Genomic DNA, 23,216 nt, shown 5'->3' with positions numbered 1-23,216 from the left:
TGTGACACATCTGCCTGTCCTGGTGTGCCTGCCTCCCACTTGCACAGCCAGCTCTTCTCAGATGAGCTGTGTCGACCCCATGCATGATATTCTCCTGCCTTTCCAGATTGGCCTACTTCCCTCAAGCTGATAACCTCGTATGTATAATAATTGATGTACAACAAGCCCTTTCAGCCTCTCCAGTCTCATCTCTATCTGTTTTTCTCATCCCCACCTCACCTCTCAACCTGCATCCTGTGGGAGTGCTGAATGTTTTCAGCTCCACTAACACTCCAGTCTCTTGTTGATCATTCCGTGACTTACCCTCTTCATCCCCATTTGCCTTTTTGTGAGTCAGAGCATATTCAGGGGCTCAGTCTCACTGCCATTTCTCACAGGTGCTTTCTCTGCCCCAAAGGAGCCTTGACATCACCACAGCCAACTCCTGTAGTAACATTAGCATATGTTTCTGTAATTGCTTGTTTGTCTGTGACACAGATTAGATTTGAAGGAGTTGAGAACAGAGACAGGGTATGGCCAGCATAGTGACCTGCTTTTCGTAAATCAGAAGGAGAAATGACAATAGAGAAGGTGGCAGTAGTTTTATACCCAGATTTTTAAAACTTGCTTTCATGCTTAGACCAGAGGCATTGGAGACTTCCATAAGCTTGCCAGGCACACAGGGCTATGATGTAAAAAGGGAGTTTGTTTTTAGTGCCTGGACTTTAAGGGATGCTGATTCCCTGTAGCATCAAGGACAGGTAATATAGTGAAAACTCATTGTCCAAGCACTAATATGAGGCATACAAGGCTTCCTTAGAGAGAAAGATGAGCTTGTAGGTTTATTGGTTTGCTTTGTTAAGGGCTTTTAAGAATGAGAATTTCTGTTTCAAAATGGGTCAGTTCTGGAAACATTCAAAGAAAATTGCACAACCTACAACTGATAAATGCACTCCGAACTAAACCTTAGTATCATCCAGCTGTCCTTTTGCAGCTCTACTTCATCTCCTTAATCCCCAATATAGTTGAATTAAACAGCTAAGATGTCTTCAGTTTTCCTCTACATAGGTATATCTGTATACCACAGCCTTCTCCTAACACGCATTATTTCTGCTATTTTTTGGTATTATGTGGAGCTTGCTTCAAATTATGTTAATTTGAGAAGTGACTCTTTGTCACATTGTCTGGTTGTAGATGAAAACCTTGCTTGTAACAGAATCGGAACACTGGGATAAACATACGGAACAGGATAAACATACTGGAGAACAATTAAGCAGGGACAAAACATTGCAGTAACATCCCAAAAGGCAGTTGGAGTTGTTCTCTGTTTGTGTACCCTAATCCCTGTCTTCATCATCTAGCCTAGACATAAGATGCCAAATGGGAACTATTCAGGTCAACCCAGCTGTCAGCTGCCCTTTCAAGTTTGCCTAATATTACACTCTCTAAACAAAGAAACAAAACTACCATCTCATTTTTGGACAATACTCTCTCCCTTTTAAACTAAGCTTTTGTTTCCTATGCTATTAGGAATGCTGAAGACACCTATGAATGAGCATCACAACACTGTATGGTAATGTTGGCCATTCGTGTGTATGGCCACCATTTATATGTGTGATCTGTAGGGCTATTCACTATGCCCATAGAACAGATATGGTTTTGAGAATTTAGGTCACTTGACGAAGGTGTCTAGCTAGAAGGAAGCAGAGGTGGCCTGGGGAGATAGATCGACAGCTTAAGCACCTGCCTGGCAAGCACAAGATCCTGAGTTCAATCCCTGATACCAAAACAAAAAGAAGCAGAGGTAGAATTCTCACCTGGCTACGTGGTTGCCTTTGCCTTGTGTCCTAGGCTGCTACACTGAGTTTGATGGTGATGCTGCACACTGGGCACCCTTAGAATTTCTAGATGGTTCACACATGAAATAATTGATCTGTTTTGGTGAGAGGCATGTTTATGCCTTGAAATCACTGAACTGCCCTGTAAATATAGTAGTAAACACCTGAAAATGTAACTGCACATGATTTAGATCTTCAAGAACTTGTAGAGACAGCTATGTTTTTAGAGGAGGCACAGGCTCTCTATTTCACACAAGATTAGGCAGCCTGGAGAGAAAAAGATTAAAGAAAATCTTCTGCAAATAGATGTAAGAGGGAATAAAACTATTATCTGGAAAGGGAAAAGGGTGCTAAGCTTAGGAACTTGCCAGCAGTCCCCAAGCCCTGCGAAGCAGATGTCTAAGTGGATTCAAATAAAGAGATAAGAGCTTGACAAGGAGGGGTTGTCAGACCTGCTGGAAGGGGTGACTTCATCAGAAAGAGAGCAGGATGGGAATGCTGGGCCTCTTTAGAGGCCCTCTGGACCCATCTGCTACCAACTCACAAGACCTTCTTATTGTATTTTCAGGTATATTGTGATAGTGGTAGTTTGAAACTGTCTGTAATGTGAATATTTACGTCATGGAAATTGATACACACTACAACTAGGGCTTGTTATAGAGAAGACTTGATTTAAGAGCTCATGGTTGGCTGCTTATTTATTTTAAATTTTATTTATTTATTTGATACGGGGTCTCATTATGCGGTTTAAATTCATAGTGATCCTCCTGTCTCAGTCTCCTTAGTGCTGGGATTACAGGCATGTTTCTCCATGCCCCGTTTTGGAGCTGGCACAGCGTGCAGTACCGGGAATCGAACCCAGGTCCTTGGACTTGCCAGGCAGGCACTCAGAAGGGCAAGTTTCCTGTTACTGAAAGTATCCAAATAGAAATTTGGTGTTTCCTAAAGATGTGTTCCAACAAATGGAAGGGAAAAATTGGGAAATCATGAAAGTCTTATCTAACTGTATGGCACTTTATCGCTTGACTTCCCTGGTCACAGTGCTAAGGCCAGCATGGTGTCTATTGTCTGATCGCTGGAGCGTCTTTCTCTACCAACCACTCCTTACCTACTCCTTTTCTCCTTATTTGCATGTGTTTGACCCTGCCTTGTGCTCTTTTCAGTTTCAGTTTTGTTTTTGTTTTTTACTGAAGAGTTCCATAGTCTTATGTTGTGTGTCAGACTGCTTGGGTTTGGATCCTAATTCCACTGTCAACCAGCTGCTTAAGGGCTGGACAATTACCTAGGCTGATTAAGCCTTAGGGTCTTCGCCTACTGGAAGTGCGGGATAGAAGTGCCTCACTCAAGGGCTTGTTTTATGTCTTAAATGATGCTATGCACATATGATTAGTGTAGTGTTTGGCCCTGAATAAGAGCCTAGTATTAGTTACATTTCCACCTAAGGGAATATTTCTTTTTTTTTTTTTTTTTGATTTGTCCCAACCCTTAGGCTCCACATTTTCAAATATACATGAGGACTTTATTAAATTGACTAGATATGTTCCTTAATTTGTTTGTCTCTAGAACAGTGTTTTGTGCATTAAGTTCTACTTTTTAGTCAGAAGTATAGTCTGGGGGGGGGGAGGGGAAGTACCAGGGATTGAACTCAGGATCCTGTGCTTACCAGGCAAGTGTTGATTCTATTGAGCTATCTCCCTGGCCCCGGAAGTACAGTCCTATAATCCATTATATTCATAATAATAGACAGCAGATGTTTTCCTTTTAGACAGCATCTATGTGGTAGTCTAAAAGCTGGGAATGTAACTTAATGGTGGATCAGTTGCCTACTCTGTGCAAGGCCTTAGCTTCTATCTCTAGGACCATGGAAAAGGGTGGGAGTGGTCATGGGGGTTTGGAGGTGTTGCACTGGAGGCCCTCAGAAATTAGAGAAGCTTAAAAAGAATGATGTTGCACTTCCTCCTGCCCTGAGTCCAAAGAAAATGATGGAAAGAATGTACCAAAGGTGTTTGTTCTGGTCTTTTCACTGATCAGATACTGTGATGTGTTCCTGAAGACACAAGAGTTGTGGCCATGCCCACAGAGGTAGATAAGCAGAATAGTTCAACCTTGGCATGGAAAAGACCCTTTCTTGAACTTATAGAATAATCTCTTTAAAATTATATTCTTAAAAGGGTTATGAACCTTTATGGATCAGAGACTGGGAGAACTTGGTGCTAACAATTGTTTCTGCAAGGTACATTCTGAGTTTTTTGCACCCAGTGGGTTTTTGAATGGTCATCAACGCAGACTTCAAGTGAGGTATAGCATGTTACTCAGAGCTGCAGGTACATTGCCATATGTGTTTACTAGGAAGTGCAGGCTTACTTGCGTTGTATGTGTTGTACACATACATACATTTCTCCAGTTCTAGTAGGAATACCTCTAACTAGCCCCCGTAGCAGGCTGTGAGCTTTGTATGTGCTGCAGCTGCAGGTGTTCATCGCTAGATATAGGTCCAGCAGAGATCAAAAGGTCAACTATGACAGAGGAATCATGGTCAATAAGTGTTCCTTTTGCCTTTAGATGCTGCTATAACATGGGTTCCAGGCAAGTAAATAGGGCCTCATTAAAAGTCTCTTATATGAGCCAGGGATATAGCTCAGGGGCACTGCACTTGCCTGGCAAGCACAAGGTCCAAAGTTTGATTCCCCCCCACACACACACACCCACTGGGTTGGGCTGCTTTAAAGGCAGGTCTGGTGGCATGTAGTGCTGGGTATTGAACTACAGTCCTTTGCCCCTGACTGATTTTGCTCAAGAAGGTGCTTTAGACAACTAAGCTAACCCACCAGCCCCCAAGGTCCTAAGTTTGATTCTCAGTACCCAAAAGAACAAAACAAAACAAACAAACAAAAAACTAAGTAAAAGTCTTTTATAATCAGGCATTTAAGGAAATAATGAATTCATTCTCATCTTTGCTCTGTGTTGAGTGACATCACCATTGTCCAGTCTTTACTCTCTCTGAACGTCTTAGGTATGTGAATCAATTCTATCAAAAACACATTTGGAAGCCTAGTATACATCAAAAGGGCTAAAAATGTAAGGCTCCTGTTGAGAATTTAGAGTTCTAATTTAAATGTTCTCTACCTTATTACTCATTTGCAACAAGTACTCTAGGCTTTGATTAAATTTTTTCCCTTTGACATTTTGGCTGCTTGCTATATTACAAATGAACGGATCATTTTCTGCTTCTTCCCTACCTTCTACTAATGCAATGGTCATGGATATAAAAATGGAATAAAGAAACCAAGCAAGCAAGCAACAGAAAAAATAAAAAAGAGGAAGTATCAGAATATTTAATGGTAAAGTCGGATTCAACAAAAGCAGAGGTGGAAAAAAGAAAACTAGTTGCTCCACTTTTCGCACACATGTTTTCCTTAGACGGCTGGTTTTCTTCAATTTTTATGATTACAATTTCAGGCAGCACCCTCCGGTCCAGGACAGTTATCCCATGTGCGGATTACCCATTTCCTGCTTGCTTCCTTCCCCCGCCCACCCCTTGGCCACGCTGACATTGCTCCATGTCACAATCGATACCGCAGGTGGTCAGATCAGGTTTTCAAAAGAAAATGAAATGGAAGCCTGTCAAAGCTGCTTTGTGCTAAATTAAAATATTTGGTGAGGAGAGGTGTACATTCTTGGCCAGAAAGAGATGTCTAAGAAAAAAAAAGGTCACTATTTCGGAAATCTGCAATTTTTTTTTTCATTATTATTTCCGTTAACCAAGCAATAGCCACTGGAATCTCTGAGGAGGTTAGAGCAGGAGCATGCTAGCAATTTTGAATTTGGACATGAAGTTGAAAATATGTGCTCATTTCTGGTGTGGCTCAGCATACTACTTCTGAGGTCCTACGTGAGACTTAGTTTTAAGTCTGTCAAAGACAGAAAACTCACACTTGAGATTCAGTAATAATTAGGTCGGAGTCAACAGCAGCTCAGCAGAATTCAGTGAAGAGTTGAACTGTATAGAACAAATCGGTGTGTGTGTGTGTGGTGTGTGGTTTCTAAGTTGAAGGAAGGGGAAAAGGCAAGTATGGTGAAGGAGGCTTTGGGGTAGGATCTAAGTCTAGAGTTGTGCCTTGAAAAGTGGAGGATGGAGGTAAAATAGGATTGGATCTGAGTACCTGCATGTGTATGGACAGGGCCTCAAGTGTCAGGAAGAAGTCAGGAGGTAGGACAAAGATTCAGATGCTTCATAAAATACAGATATGCAATTGACACCTCATGAAAGAGTGGTCCATTGTTAGAAAGGAACCCCGAAACTATTCAGATATATTTGTAACACACAACAAAAAGCAGTGTCACTGAGGGCATAAATTCAGGAACAAGAACAAATGCCTCCACAGGGCATTAGAGTACTCCGTTGCTTTGTGGCATTTGATTTGAAAGATGAGCTTTGGGAGGAAAGAGGCGTCCACGAGGATGTAGTTGGAAGGAAAGGTCAATCCTAGGGGACACAGCCCCACGCAATCCGATGTTGCCTCTCTTCCTAGTTTGTTGCTTTCTGTGCCATTTATGCTCTTATCTATTCTTCTCATTTGCTGCCCACCCCTGCATGATACTTGTCCCCTGGCTCTTGGGTGTCCCGTTCTTTTTCATTGGTTGTGTTGCATTTCATATTTTCAGAGATTGAGGTCTTTTTCTGGCCTTCCCACCTAACCCAGTACACTCATACCCCTCATCATTCACCAGCAGATCAGCACTTTAATGCCTTTAAAACCCAATGAGCATGCTGAATGGGTTTGTCACCTTTCTGTGCCTCCCCTTTAGTACCAGAACCTAGTGCCTTGTTCATAGCCACATCATGCAATAGTTGCTCAATAAAGTCCGTGTTAAAGGAGTCAGAGGCAGTGGGATCTCCCTTATGCTGAAGGAAGAGAAAGCTTGGCGTTCTTTCCATTCTGTAAAGCTAAACTGTTCCTTACAAAGCAGGAGGGAAGGCGTGAGTGGCAGAGGCCTGGCGCAGCTGGGGTTGCCATGGCACTGTGGAGCAGCACATCCCTTTTCCTTTGTTTCTCTCCCTGGTACTAAGAACCTGGAAAACAGCTCCACTCGGAGCGACATTGCAAAGAGGTGACTTTAAAGAAACAATTGTGTGGGTTAGACAAATGAAAGTAAATTACATCAGGAAAAGCTGCTGGCTTGATTCCTTCTTCAGTATGTTTGCGTGTTGTAGTCAAGGTGGAACGAGATTTCTCAACATAATGAGCCAAGGGCCCATGTTGTACAGCTGAGCCTTTCTCCTGGTAGGGGCCTTTCTGGACTTCTCTCCATTCTGTCTCTCCAGTCGCACAAAGTGGGTCTACCTCCCCCTCTAAATGAGGGTGGACTACATTGTTAGTGTAACAAGGAAGTCCTGAGAACCTGTTGTTCTCTTCTCATTTTTGGGTTTTTCTCTAGCTAACTGTACCAAAGTTACTCAGATTACTTCTAGTTGTGACTCCAGGGTTCCTGGTAAGATTTTATAAAATGCCCTCTCTTTAATTACCTGGTTTAGATTTATAAAGGAAGGCTTACAAGGAATATTTAAATCTCATTAATACATGCTAGCAAAAAAAAATTATGTGTCACATATCTCTTACTTTTATGTTTTTTTTCCAAAAGATTTATGACATCAGCAAGTCACAGCTGGTGGCAGATTTCTATGGACTTGCTTTCCCAACTCCTCCTCCTGTCCTCCTTGTGTACTGTGCTGGTGATTCAGGCAGTCCTGTACTATCCAGCTGTCAAACTGCTATTGAGGAATTGCCTTAACAGGGAATTCTATCTTTTTTAAATTTTTTTTTTTTATTTTAAAGAGAATAAAGAAAGTAAGAGAAACAATGTAGAATTTCAAAACAAGATGACAGGAAATTAACAATAGTTATAGTACTGCATATTGTTATCTTCAAAGTAGCTGCTTGGAACACCAGCCATAGGTGTGCAAGATTGATTAAACAGTGTAAGCACTACCTGTTCCTCTCAATGAGCTGATGGAAATTAGTAGTATGATTCTCTTCGCTGTCTTGTGTGTGTGTGTGTGTGTGTGTGTGTGTGTGTGTGTGTATTCCTTTCTTCTTTCTCTTATCACCTCACTTTTCAGTAATGTGCAGTGTCCCTTTCCTTCTTTAGCACTGCAGTGACAACACCCATCCCTGCCAGTCAGATATGAATATTGAAGGAGCCTGGAAGAGAGGCTACACGGGAAAGAACATCGTGGTGACCATCCTGGATGATGGCATTGAGAGGACCCACCCCGACCTGATGCAAAACTATGTGAGTTTTTCCCACGATCAGACGTCTTCCCTGCCAGGCATGGTGGCATATGCCACTCGGGAGGCTGAGGCAGGAGGTGCATTGTGAGTTCACAGCTAGCCTGGGCTGTGTAGCAAGTTCAAGGCTGGCCTGGATTACAGAGCAAGGCTTATCTCAAAAGAAAAAAAAAAGGAAGAAGTCTCTGCTTACTGTATGCAGGAAGGCTCGTGTTAGGAGAGAACTACTGAAAAATGCAGCAACAGGAACAATATGCTCTGTTTTGCTCCTTTTTTATAGAAGATGAACTCTTTGAGCACAGGAAGCACGGGGTAACACTTTTCGACTTTTGGATGCCGTTGATATTCTGACCTATAAAAAAAGGCAGTAAGGGACCAGAAACTCCACCGCTGACTCCATGGGCTCCCAACAGCACCCAACCGCCAGGCATGGGAAGGAACAAGCTTAGTGCTCTGCTCAGTTATTGTCTCCCCTCCCTCCTCTCCAGCCTTCCTCTCCCTTTCCCTTTGTGTCTCTCTCCCCTCCCCCATCTTCCTCCTCCCATCCTCTCACTCTCCACTTCTTTCCTCTCCCCCTTCCCCTCCCCCACTCTTTTTTCCTCCTTTCCTCCCCGTCCAGTAGTGATCCATCAGCAACCTATTAGTCCCTAGAAATTATTCCAGTTATTTCTTTTTCTTTCTTTTTTTCTTTTTTTTTAAAGAAAGAACCATTCAGATAAATTTGTGCCTCTGCACAGGATAGAATATGAGAAGTGTAACTTTAGGGTAGTCTCCTCATTTAATAGGTGCAGACACTGAATCCTGAACTCTGAGAGAATTATGCGGGGTCTGGTAAAGACTGGAACTGTGCCTGCCTCTCCACAGCAGAGACGCCCTTGCCCTGTGCAAGGAGGGATTGCCTGTGTGCTGCTGCTCCTACCACAGATGGCCGCCTTCCATTAAATACAAATTGCTGTCACTTAATTCTGACTGTAGTCTACCTTTTTCAATTCCCTCCTCCCCTGAAAGAGAATTCTCTACATTGACCCCTACAATGAGCAGCACTGTTGCCCTCTTAAGTGTTGTTCTGTTGAAGTCTGGGTGGGGATGGGGTGTAGAAACACAAATGAGGTGAAAAAAGAACTATTTCAGTCCTCTTTTATCTCATGACAAACTTAACATGTTGAGGATCCAGTTTCCTCACAGTGACATGATTACATTACTGTAGGTTGTCTTGTTGGTTGTCGCCAAAGGCCTCCTGTTCCCACCCCTCAGAAGATTTGTCTCCAGGGCCCCTTTGGACAGGAGTCAGAGGCTTCCCTTCCTGTGTCCAGTATATTCTCCTCAATTCCTCCAAGCATACCAAAACCAAGGTACTGAAAGTTATTTGAGAAACATGAGCCTTTCATAAAGGCAGAAAACAAAGATAGTGTTGAGTTTCACTAACATTGAAACTAGGAGTAGTTATAAAACATAAGAAAAAGTAAAACATCTTAAAATAGTTATGTGCAATGGAAACAACCCAGTAAAATCTTAGTATTTTGGAAGCCTTTCATAACCATTTTCGAAAGGTTTTTGGAGATTTTGTTTCTGATTTTGAAAGGTTAGTATAAGAAAACCTTGGTCATCATGTTGGTCAGTCAAAAGCCGTTAAGCTGTTAGTAGAAGTTGGAACTACAAACTCTTACTGTGAGTGTAATCCCTGAGACCACACAAACACTTAACAGGGGCCCCAAGATACTTGATTGAACAAATATCTAGTGTTGATTTTTAATTGGCTTGTTAATTATATGTGGAAGACCCCATCTTCTAAAAGTTACCTGCTCAAGAAATAAAGTAAGAAATAGGGAAAGAACCTAGAGAATAAATCACGTTCCTCAGTATTTGAGGAATATTTCATAGAAAAGGTTGTCACTGAGAAGGTCTCTGAAAAACACACATTTTGAGAACTGGTTCATTTAGCTACAAAGTAGAGATCTGCTGGCTTCTCTTTGGTGTATGTAGGAAATCCCTTCACCTTCAGGAGGAAAATGAAGTACTGGTTATTACCTCTCCAAGGCCTCCTGACACCGGCGAACTATGAGCGTATTAGTTAACCTAATTACTCTCCTGCAGAAATGTGTTTAAGAATGCAGGAGGCTGCGGGTCAGTGGCTAATTAATGACTGTCCATTTCCTTTCTCTCTGCTTCCTCCTCTGTGGTTGCAGGATGCCCTGGCGAGCTGTGACGTGAATGGGAATGACTTAGATCCAATGCCTCGTTACGACGCAAGCAATGAGAACAAGTAAGGCTCAAGTGAGGGGTGGCTGGCAGGTGGCTGGCAAGGAGCTCGCTTTTCTGCTCATGCTGAGGAAAGTATTTTCTCCAAAATCCTTGGTAACAAATGATCCTTAACTTACAGCAAGGTGAACAGATGTCTTTTCAGCCAAGTTTCTGAGAAAACAAAACAGTGGTCTACATAGTAAAAACAGGTGGCAGAGAGAGCTCTAGGGAATGGATCAGGTTTTCAGGATCTTCAGTAGGGAAGCAGGGACATCCTCCGCAGAGTAATTGACCCAGTTGTTTACAGATAAAAATGTTTAAGAGGGAAGCTAAAGTAACCCTCTGGAGAGTTTCTTTATTCTGTTACCTTGAAAGAATTTTATTGATGCTGTGTTTGAGTTCATGGCCTGGGGCTTTCTTATTTTATTTCTCTTTTATTCTCTCTATAAATGATTGGGTTTTTCACCATTTTGCCATTCATAGAAAGTATTACCTTTCTTCCTCCCTTGTCCTGTCAAGGAGCACAATTTCACTTCACAGATAGTCAAGAAATTTTTAGTGAATACAAATGAAAATGCACATTTACTTGATAACTCAGAATACTGGAATATTTCTCAGCAGTAAGTGGGATTGCATTCTGTTCCTTACAGTGACACAGATACTTCAAAAGATTCGTAGGTGTTCCTGATCACTGTGGCCTATTAGCTTTTTTCCTGTTATTGCAAATGTGATTTAGATACTTTCATATGAATTTTTATTTAAATGTTTTAGGTTGGAATCACAGAAGTTGCAAACACAGTACCTGGCCTATTTGTTACATGAGATTTACAGTCTGCTCTTTTTTCGCAAGGAAAAATTTCTCAGCTAGTGTTTCTTTTTAAGTTGTTAAGTTCAAAATAATATGATATAACTAGGCCTGGGGATATAACTCAGTGGCATAGTGCTTGCCTGGCAAATGTGAAATCCTGAGTTTGAGTCCTGGTACCAATAAATAAAGAGATTAATTAATTAATAAATAATAATAATAACAGGGAGATAGCTCAGAGGAAAAAGCACCCACTTGGCAAGCACAGGGTCCCAAGTTTTATCCCCAATTTAAAAAAAAAACACCTCTTTCTAAAATAGTATGACCTAGAAGATGAGACTGTACAAGCAATTGTCTTTTCTCTAACCATCTACAGAGATGTTTATTGTTGTCAACACTAACAACCAAATAAATATGACAGATAAAAATCTGTGGGTACCCCGGCATCCCATGCTGCACGGGCCCTGCCCCCAGGTTCAATGAGCCAGCCACCGAGACCATGCATGGTGGCGCATTCCTCTAATCCCAGAGCTGCAGAGGCCGAAACAGGAGGATCAGTACGAGTCCGAGCTGCCCAATGAGACCCTGTACCAAATACATTAAAAAATAATAATAATCTGTGGTTAAAGCTTTGATGTACAAATTGACAGACTTTCTCAGAACTTCCAAACAAAAAGAGAACAGGACTAAATTAAACTGGATCATTTTCTTTTAGACCTAGTTGTTATTGTGTAGGTTGTAAATTATGATGTATAGTGAATTTCACACCAAGGGTTATAATTTCAGACAATGCAAGCTGATGTTTTTCAGCTTGATTTATAGACTATCGTGAAACACTGAAGAAGAGACTTGACTCATTCAGTACTTCAGCATCACTGGCTGTGCTTTTGTAGGGACAAAGGGAATTTGGGAAATTTCAATGCTTCTCTTCTAATTTTTCTGTGAATCTAAAACTTCTCTTAAAAAATAGTCTTTAAAATAGAAACATCACTGATAAATTTCAGTATTTGGTTCATTCTGCTCTTGTGCAACATGTTCATTCCTAAAAATAATAGCCCTTGGAGGTGGAGTCAGACACTAAAAGATCCGTCAGTGACACATGTACAAGATGGGGATTTAATAAAATAATATTCCAACCTCATATAATAGTTGAGAGACTTATACACACTATAATAAAGGTGGTACTTTACCTTGGGAAAAAAAACCACAGTGTACCTATAGAAGGGTGTGCTCATAACACCTACTTCCATCACAGACCTGCCACTATGTGTGCAAGGGGAAAACAGTAAGAGGCAAAAGGAAGTAAATATGAAAACCATGTATAAAAACAGAATAGACAAGGAAAATACAAAACAAGCACAGGGAAACAGAGGAGCATTAAACAGAATGGAGGGTGTTCCCAGGATGCCCCTGTGGGAGGGATGGCTGATCACCCATGATTGTGAGGTGAAAGGTTATCCGTGGTCAGGTAGAAGTTGTAGCACAAAACAGGGCTAGATGTGGAGCAGCGTGCTGCTGAGATGTGTAGGTGTGTGTGCCCTTACATGGCTCATTTCATGTTGATGTCCTTTCTGCATTCATCTAGAGCTTCTAAGACCAAATTGCATGTAATCAAATACCAGTATCGTATATATTCACAAAGTTCCCTAACATATTAATTGTGTTGGAAGAAATTCATGTTTTTAAAACACATCTAATAGCAAAACTAATTATATTATATCCGTTCTGTAATTTATCATAATATTTGAGGAGAAAAGAGAAACATTTCAACTATAGAAAATAGAGGTGTCCTTGACACCCAAAACATCCTTATGCAGGATGTAGAGGAACAATTATGGCTGTACGCAGAAACCAGAGATCTCTGTGTTGATTTCAGTAGATACTTGACCATAAAACAAGTTGTAGCTGCATCTCCATGTGGTACTTTTTGTCCTGAAACTTGGTGATGTAATCGGTCACCAAGTGTGTGTCAGACCTAAAGTTACTAACCATAATGTCTATGTCCATGTGTAAAGACAGCTAAGTATTGGCTTTGATGGCCTTATACAGACTGCTCTTTTAAAGCTGTATTCTTTGTGAGGATTCTTTTTTAACTAGGTCCCTTCCGAAGAATAATCTCTTGCCCTAGTGTGTCCCGTGTTGCCCAACTCTTAGCTATGGCTGGTGGAGTGCCATGGGAGTGTGAATGTAGGATGATAGCAAAGTTCTTCCAGGTGTGTGCCTTGGTCTCTACACCTGATAGTGAAATATGACATTTTTGAGATTCAGCAGCAGCACCCTGGACCTCTGATTTACAGCAGTCCTCTGGGGTATCAAGTGTCTCTTTAGTGCTTATCAATAGTTCTGACACAGGGCTGGCCAGGTAGCTCAGTGGATTAAAGCACCTGTTTAGGTAGACACAGGAACTGGGTTCATTTCCCGGTATGTTGTGCCAGCCCCACCCCTGGGGCTCACTTAGACGAGATTGAGACTGTGCATGGTGGCACATGTCTATAATCCCATTGCTTGGGAGACTGATAACAGGAGGATCATTATGAGTTTGATCTGTGTGGTAAGACCCTGTACTAAATATATACATACATACATACATACATACATACATACATACATAGTTCTGCCTGTTTGTTTTTCTTTTGCCTGGCCAGGAGCATGTTTTCAGGTTTTGTGGTTTATTTCAACTCATAGAAGGGAGAGGAGAAAATTCAGACAGTGATATAAGTGACAGCTTTCCTCTAGAGAACTAGAAAAAACTAAATCACTAACCCTGTAAGTAGAAAGATTGCTAGTCTTAGTTTAAATTTGGAATGTTCACATGTATCTATATTTTCAGATAATTTTAATTTCAACTGATTATTAGGAATTAGATATAGAACATACAATTACCTATCACATGTACTGAGCTCAGTGTGCTTTATGCATTTCAGGTGTTTCTGGTGGAGATACTGTTCTCCTCATTAGGTCACCTTGATCCATAAATAGATAATTCTGTTTGGAAGTCAGCAGTCCTCTGACTAACTCTGACAAACTCACTTAGGTTACCTAACAAGAGTGAGTTTATGATTTAGAAGAGTTGAGATTTAGCCCTGGCTCTGCTTGATTAGCTTTATGTTCTTTGGGTGTAACTTCTCTGAGCCTTTATATTGCTTTTTCAAAAATATCTGAAATAGAATAATGATCTATTACTCTATTAAATAATGATCTATTATTCTATTAAAAAACTATGTATTTTTATATAAAAGATAAAATGCATAAAGCACACTGAGCTCAGTACATAATGTGATAGGTAATTGTATGTTCTATATCTAATTCCTAATAATCAGTTGAAATTAAAATTATCTGAAAATATAGATACATGTAAACATTCCAAATCTAAACTAAGACTAGCAATCTTTCTACTTACAGGGTTAGTGATTTAGTTTTTTCTAGTTCTCTAGAGGAAAGCTGTCACTTATATCACTGTCTGAATTTTCTCCTCTCCCTTCTATGAGTTGAAATGAGAGCGAAGGTGAGGACATCTAATTATTGTCAGAGCAGAGGCCTTGAAGCAGGTGCTCTGCAAGTGCCTGTTCATTGTGCAGGCAGGTCAAGAGGCTTTAGGCCATATTTAGAATTCTTTCTTACCTGGTTTCATTTGTTCATTCACTGATCAAACATTCATTGAGACCTAGCTTTCCAAGTGTTTTGTGCTAAGTGCTAAGATACAATGATAAAACAATACAGATTACTAGTGGGTTGAACCGAGAGGTGACTTAGAAACTAATACGTACGCATTCTCTTAATGAATAGAATGATTTGTTCTAATGGTGTTTGTAAATAGGATCACAAGTCCGCATCTTGTACAGCAATTAACCACTAAAAAGAATATATGCAGTGTATTATTTGTTGAAACTGTACTTCCGATTTGATTTGAAACTGTCTCATTGCTATCTGTTTATCAATAAAACTTTGAAAAAAGAAAAAGAAAAAAAAGAAACTAATACGTAGTCCATAATAGTAGTAGATTATCTGTAGGACAGATATACAGCTACTTTCTCTTAATTTAGTGGATAGAAAGATTTGTACTACTAGTGTTTGTGGACAGGATATCATGTCTGCATCTTGTACTATGAATAACCACTAAGAAGACAACAATATGCAATGTATTAATTATTGAAACTGTCCTACTAATCAATTTTGAAACTGTCTCATTGCTGTTATTTCTCAATCAAATTATTAAAAAAAAAAAGAAAGGAACTAATACATAAAAGGTTTTCAGTAGTGGTTGCGGCTATACTCATCAAATCATTTCTCCTAGATTTTCTTAATTATATCACTAATGCCAGAGCTTTGGAGTGAAGAGAATCACTTCTGCAAAAACGAAAGTTATGAAAATTCCTTTCTCATTACCTTTGTAAGTTCCCAAATGATGATGTGTCTAAATAAATGATGCTAAAGAAATAACATTGCAAGAAGAGACCATAAAAACCTATCTTCCAATTCAATTTTACTTTCACTTATATTAGCTCTTATTGTTGTGGGCATAAAATAGAAAAGGCCTCCCTACAGATGAAACAGTCCGCTAGCATTTTGTGCCACTACACCTACTTCTGATAAGTGAATTATTAATGTCTGAGTTAGATCATCTCCTTGCTAGGTTGCTTCCTATTAAATGTTCTCTCTGCTTAAGTCATAGCAATATATTTGTTGAGATGAGACCACTAGGTTTTATTTTGGATGTATGCTGTGTAGCCTCAGAATCTAATTCCCTTTCGAAATAAACTATCCCATAGGTGAAACACTCATAAGGAATAGGCTTTTCATTTTGTCTCTTATCTCTGTTTTGAAGGAAGATTTAACCAGGACAGGTAGAAACACATTTCCTCTAGTGCTTTCCCCTTTCACACACCATTTCTGGTTTTAAGAATGTTGCCATTTTGCAGAGCCAATATGTGTCTGAGCCTTTTCTTTCTTATTCTTATAAACAGTCATTGTTGGGAGATAGTATTCTGAAGCCAAGCACTGAAAACAGCCAATTTGTTGTGCTTATAAAGGAAATATACTAACTTAATACTAGAGAGCAAAACACTTCCAGCATGAGATCTATGGCCTGCATACTGACAAGCATTGTTTCCTCATACCTAGGATTTAATCAGCTAGATCAGAATATTAATATAAAGTCATCCTGTAGATGAGTAGGTCCAACAAACTTACCAAAGAGGGGTAGCATCCTAATCACTATCTTGTTTGTTTAGTATCCTTATCACTGTCTTGTTTTTCCGGAGTTTTCAATTTTTTAATATTTTTGCAAAATAATATCTTCCACATACACTAAATACTGACTTGATCAATTATTATAAAAAATGTACCACTGATGACAAATACACATTTCTAGAAACTTATGCAGAAAACAGGCAGTTAAGAAAATTTACATATACAGCTGTCATACTGCAAACTGCCATAACAAAATATCTTAGACTTGATAATTTACAAGTAGTGGAAATTTAATACTCAGTTTTGGAAAGTGGGCCATCCAAGATCAAGACAGGAGCAAATCCAACATTTCAGCATAGTTCCTTCCTCATGGATGGCACCTTCTACAGGTCCTCACATGGCAGAAGGTACCAACTACAGTTTCCTTCAGACCTCTTGTGTAAGGATGCTAATCCCACCCACAAGGGCTATACCCTTAAAGCCTAATAATGCCTGCCCAAGGGTTCATCTCCTAATCATAGCAACCAGGGGTTAGACTCCAATGTATGCATCTTAGATAGACACAAGCATCCAGACATAGATCACATGTTCACGAAATAGCACCCTGATACAGTATTCTGATGGAAGTAACATTGTTGATCATCTTGCTTCCAGAAAGTAGCCTCATTTATTCAGTGGCAGCACTGAAAGGGAAGGCTTGTCTGGGCCAGCAGTGAGCTGTCCTCTACCCTTTATCTTACAGCTGTGGGTGTCCCAGTCTACTTGTTTGCCCCATTGAGCTCCTCTTCCTCTTTGGTACCTGTCAGAAGCTCCCCACACTTCTGTCTATCTGTCCACACTAGCTTCATGATGTTGCTGTGTCCCTTTTCTCATGCCTCTATCCTTGTAAGTCTCCTAAATGCCTCCTTCTCTGTGGTCACATCCCCTTTTGGTGCTGAGCAACAGTTCTAAACCCAAATAAGAACATTAAAATTATTTTTATGTTCTCACATTTTTTTTTAAAGCGCACCTTCATGGCCTAAGTCCCCCTGCACTGTTAATTCCGCTCTGTGGTTTCTCCACTCCTCCTCTTCCCCATCAGACCTGCAGTACTGGCCACATCCCCTGGACTTGCCCCCATCTGGTTCTGAAGAGCTCTCCTCTCCTGCCACTTCCCCTAGATGCCTTCTCTCATCTGATACAAGCTGGATCTGCCGCCATGGACTTTTCACAACAGCTATGAACTCATTACGCCTTTTATAAAATTTCCCTACCAGAGCTGCGGATCCATTTAGCATCATAGGGCATGGCAAGCAACAGAATATATGGAGAAGATTTCTAGTTTAGTTTGGGATATAAAATGTTCCTTTGGTCTTTCTTAGAATAATTACAAGACTGCTGACTTCAACCATTTCCTGTGGGTAGATTAGCAAAATGTATCCCAGGTGAATTTGTTGGTCTATCCCATGGTATTACATGCAGTGGTTTTTGCATTTGTTATCTTCTTTTTAGACCTTCTCGACTGTCCACCCTTCTGGCTGCACTGGACAGCTGAACTTCAGAGACTGCTTTATCATTTTCCCTTGCTCTTTGGCCTCTCCTTGCATTTAGCAATGGAAGACCCAGGTAGAATATGAGTTGGGATCCAGCAAGTCGAGTAGGGTTATTTATTCTCTGCTTCCCCCTTGTGGGTCATTAGGGTTTAACTGCATCCCTGGTGGTAATAATTCCCTTCGGTGGCCCTATCGGTGGGTGGCTTCTTAAGAGCTGTTCTTCTTGGACATAACTGTATCAATAACCAGAATACTACATTCTTCCTTGCTGGTTCCTCCAAACCCTGCCTGCATTGTTACAGAAAATCCCAAAATAAACATGTTATCTATTATAAAAGGTTTTAGTGTTCTGAGACAGTCCTTTGACTGGCATAGTTATGTTTGTCCTTTAGGCTGATGTCTTTGCTAAACTAAAAGGGAAAATATTGAGACACCTTTGAGAACAACATAACTAAATGCATGGGACTTCCTAAATGGCTGTTTACTTTTTAATGAAAGCTGAATAAGTATTGAACATGTATCTAATCTGGAATTCCTATGTACCTGTTACCAGAAATATAAATATTCATGTTTTATGAAACAATATATGAATTATTCCAGGTCTTATAGTCATGATAATGCAACCTTCACACCCTTTTGTTCTCCTCTTTGTTGGTTTTACTATTTTCGCCTCCAGGATTTTGTAACTTAGTCTCTTAGGACCCTCAGAAACAGTTTTCCTGAGGTGTCTGATTGATGCTATAGGTTAAAAAGAAGTTCAGGCATAATTTATGCAAACTCCATGTACTGTTGACATGAATAATTGATAATTGCTTGAATTTAAATTTCTTATTTAAAAAATAAACTTACAAGTTCCCAGGGCTGCTAAAGAGGATGGAAATTACAGTAAGGGAAAGAGATAAGTATCCTTTTTAAATAATGGATTAAGCATTTGAGCAAATTTTCCAGACAGGTGTATTTATTTATCTATCTCTTTTAATCTTTGCCTTTAACCTCTTCCTTCTGTCCAGAAATATGTAAACGTTAGAGCAGAAAGACCTTGAAAGGTCAGTGGTAGCTGTGTGTTGTTGGCAATTTTAGCACGCAGTAAAAAGGCATCTAAGACCGCACAAAACTGGCCAGTGGGTTCTCAGGTTAATGATGGACAAGAAAGCAAATTAAGAAAACAGCATTTGTTTTTTTGTTTTGTTTTTTGTATTTCATTCCATGTACAGCTATCAGAAAAAGAGCATGTAAAACAATAAAATCCAAAGCTTTCAAAATGTTCATTTTAATAGCAAGACATTAATTAAATATTAGTTAACCTACCATTCCTATTAAATCTAAGGATCTACTTCATACTTCTAAGTTAAAGGAATAAGTTATCATTTTGTACTAACCAATGAAACAAGATGTCCTAACTTTTCTATTTAGCAATTCCATTTTTCACAATAGATTCTTCTTGTTCTCATGTACATAAGTACTTAAGGTAAGTATTTGTGTGTGTGTGTGTGTGTGTGTGCACGTGCGCGCGCACGCTCGTGTACCCCCAATGTTAAGTGTGCATTTTTAGTATAATTATTATGCTATGTCAAAGTGTAAAAATAATATGTTTTAGTCGATCAGCACACATTTCATAATTTCTTACAAGAAAAGCTACCCAAAAAGAAAGGGTGGTGTAGTACACAAGCTGTTCTGTTCTTAGAGCAGAGCTGGGTACTGGCCCTAGACTTTCTGTGACTGTTTCTGTGAGCTGGGGAGAATTCTTTCCAGATCTTCCCCAGCTTTATCAGGATCTCACTGTCCCTGCTTCACATGATGAAAAGGGCTGTATAGCTAGCCATGGGATCTCTGTTTGCCTACCTCACAAGCATCAAATAATAACATGAGCACATCCATATGTCTCATTTGTTATGACAGCCAACATTCGGAAGGAAGTCTGGAGGGAGGGCTTGAGTAATGTGGCTGATGTCACCAAGTGGCGGAGTCAGAATTTGAGCTCCTTTGTTCATGCATCTGCACGTCTGAATTAATCTGTGGTAGAGATTATGAGAAATTAGTTCCTTTACTACATTTAGACAACTGCCATCACCAGAACGCTACTGCTTTGTGTTTGTGACCCAAGAAGCCTGGGTGCTGGGATTTCAGGCTTTTTCTCCAGAGGGCTTGGCCTACAAGGATTCCTAACATCACATGTACGTGTTACTTTCAACAAGCCACAATGACCATTATTTACAATAAATGATCATGTGAATCCACCTCCACAACACTTTTTGTTCAGTGGAAATGAGTGAATTCTACCACAAGAAACCAGAGCCTGTTTATTGAGAGCTTCCTGTAGCAAGGGGTCAGCTAATGTTACTTGTAGAGACCCAGCGGCAGGGCTGGGAAAGCTGTGTAGTTAAAGACATAGAAGGCTTTCGGTTTGGTCTGATTGGAAGTTGTATGTAAAAGCTGGAGCTTGAATCTGTGTCTTCAGACATTCTGTTAGTACATATTAAAACTTAAAAAAAATAATAAACTGAGTGAGTACTATTTATATAAGTAAAAGTTTTTTGGCAACTACATATAAATGTCACATGTCTAAATGTCTTTAATATTACTATTAAAGGTAATAACATTCAGGTAATTTGGTGATGTTTTATTCTATTACTCAGAGTAAAAGTGTTGTTTTGTTTTGCTTCGCTTTCTTTAAAATTTCCCTGTTTGGGGAGATGGACTCCTTCAGATTAGAGTCACAGAACAAACACCAATGTTTTTGCTCTTAAGTGATGACCTGGATGATCACTCTGGAAATGTGTGGGCTGTGAAAGTTTCTCTGGAGGAGAAGACTGAGCCCATGGGAATAAGAAATACTCTCATACCTTCAAAAGAGGATTAGATCTTTGAGTACATGACCAATTTTGGGGACTTAGAGCAAATTCTTTTGCCTGTAAAGTCCCTGAAGTCACTTGCATAAGCAGCAGGGTGTTGCATTTCCCCACAGATTCTCCTGAATTCTGTTTCTCAACTCTTACAGCAAGCAGTCATCTCATGAATTTTACTAGAGTGATCTTTGTTAGGAGAGTGTACTGGGTCCTATTTTTAGATGTCTACATGCTACCTGCATTTGATTTGCGTATGCTAGTAACTATAACTGAACTTGGATGGATTGCTGATAAAACACCTTTGGTGATGTCATGAGCTAAGATTAGCTGTCTGCTATGCATTTTCTATGACCTCGTTCTCAGTTGACACTCCACCCTGAAGGTCATCTTCGTAGGCTCATGCCTCCTCCTATGCCTGCTCCAGTTTCCAAATGTTGACTCTAATTTTTTCTCTAACCCTCTGGCTGCCTCTGTATAAGAAAGATGGTCTCCAACCCCATTTCTTTTTCTGAGGTCCTGATCTTCCCAGAGCTTCCAGAATTACATTATCATGCAGGGAAAAAGCATACATTTTTCTGCGGCAGGCACGCAAGTCTTGACACCAGTGAATTGCTATTTATACTGAATGACCTGATTCAAATTCAGATTAGACAGCAGTTTCAACTGCAGTTCATATGTTTAATTTCATCTGGATATCAGACTGTTGAATAACATTGATTTTATTTCTTTTAACCAAAGCAAAGACAAGTTCCTCTAATACTCTCCAAAAAAGAGTGGAAACAGTCAATCTTATAGATAAAAGGAAATACTTGATTATTGTTATTTTTTCTGTTTCTTCTGCATCTCTCTCATGCATCATAAGAAAGGAATTAATGAGAGGTTTGTCCCTGAAGCATGTGAGGAACTGAGGTGTGAATTGAAGAAGAGATCAAAGAATTAGGGGACTGGACTTTATTGAAATTTAATTCTAAAGGAGGCAAAGGGTTCCCCAAAGTGAGGGAGCACCAAAGAAACAGCCCCCGAAACAGCCATATATGTGTCTTGTCATCCACACATGAAGCTCACCATTCATGGGACAGTAGAGGCCCATGCCGTTGTGGCTCTAGTTTTTTCCATTACAGAGCTGTGATGGCAACTGTGGCTTAATTCTGTTGTAGACTGAATCAATGTCAGATTGCTCAGCCCATGCAGAAAGTGAAGTGGTGCCGATGTTATGGTAGAACCACGTTCCACAATGCCAAGGCACAAGAACAGCACCCATTTTACTGGTGCATTTGTACAAGTGTTCATTCATAGTTGTTGACATCTTGATGCCCAGCCTTAAATATAAGAAGTTATTTGTGTAAGGCATTGCAAATTATATTAATGTCCTTGCTTTCGTATTTTATGTGTAGGTAGCTTTTTATATCAATCCATTTCATTTGTATTCATCTAATTTCCTCATTGTATTTCTTTGAGCTTCTGTTAGAATCCCTACTGTAAACCCTATTTCAATCATAAAGGATACTAACTCATATTTAATTAATCATTGTTGAAATAAAATACTCATAACTTCATATATGTACTGAGGCATTTTTTTTTTTGTTTTAAGTTAGGGAATAATACTAAGAAAGTACTTTGTTATGTATGATATGTGTATCTTAAATTATATGATGTTTTTCTTAAAAGTTTTATGGATTTCTAGAATATATATGGATTTCTAAGACAAATTAGGAGTGAAAAAGGAATGGGCATATGGGAGAGTAAATGCTAAAGAAATTGTTTAATAAAACCAAATAATCTTTATATACTAAGAAAATTTATTGAGCAATACTCTATTAAAGTGGGCCTATCCTGGTACATGGGCAGATACCACATCTTAGTATTTGAAATGGTGTTGTTATATCTTATTAATTTTAGAGCACAACATACACAAGCTGCTTATTTGGTTTTGAACAGTTCTGTGACTCTGGTATATGGCCTGGCACATGATTTGTGTCAGGTAGAAGAGAATAACTTTGTTTCTCAAGGAAAGCTTGGCTCTTTTTCCTTTGGGCTATAAACTCAGCAAAGTCTAAACAGAGTTCAGCAGGATCAGTATGTTTTACAAGGGGTAAGTCTGTGGTTCCCTTGAGTAGCATTAGTCCTTTCAGGTCATCTCAGGCCTGTCCTTAGCAACTGAGTAGATGGTTCTCTACATATCTAAAAATGATATAGTTCATACAGTACTTCTTATAGATATTCTCACGTGATTTGTACAAATTCGTGTCTGATATGTGGAAGAGAGTATTACAGCATCCGAGTCCTGTTTTATGTGTAAGGAATTGTCTGTCTTTATGAGTCTTTGTGTAGAACAAAAGCTACACTCCAGTATGGCGGCTGAATAGTACTCGCTCAGCTCCCCCTGCCTTCGTTCTGAGCACAGGCTCTGTGATCTGGCTCCCAAATCAGCATGCCCGGCTACAGATGGTGCATTCAGAGTCTGAAAATGGGAAATCTGAAATACCACAAAATTC

The 23,216-nt window shown here is 39.8% G+C and overlaps 1 protein-coding gene across 6 annotated transcripts in view; it reads left to right on the top strand.

The window, feature by feature from the left end:
- Positions 1-23,216, top strand: part of Pcsk5 (proprotein convertase subtilisin/kexin type 5) — a 433,314-nt gene that overhangs the window by 133,384 nt on the left and 276,714 nt on the right. For 4 of the 6 annotated variants that reach the window (XM_023722966.1, XM_023722964.1, XM_023722965.1 and 1 more), the window contains exons 1-2: positions 7,973-8,111; positions 10,294-10,370. The exons of the other annotated variants lie outside the window; for them this stretch is intronic. In XM_023722966.1, coding sequence (XP_023578734.1) covers positions 8,004-8,111; positions 10,294-10,370 — 185 coding nt within the window. In that variant the 5' untranslated portion in view covers positions 7,973-8,003. Of the gene's footprint in view, positions 1-7,972; positions 8,112-10,293; positions 10,371-23,216 lie in introns of those variants that run through there. 6 annotated transcript variants of the gene reach the window in all.

This window comes from Octodon degus, unplaced genomic scaffold (genome assembly GCF_000260255.1).
Source record: "Octodon degus isolate 3935 unplaced genomic scaffold, OctDeg1.0 scaffold00095, whole genome shotgun sequence".
Lineage (NCBI taxonomy): Eukaryota > Metazoa > Chordata > Mammalia > Rodentia > Octodontidae > Octodon > Octodon degus.
This window is presented reverse-complemented; position numbering and strand designations above follow the sequence as displayed.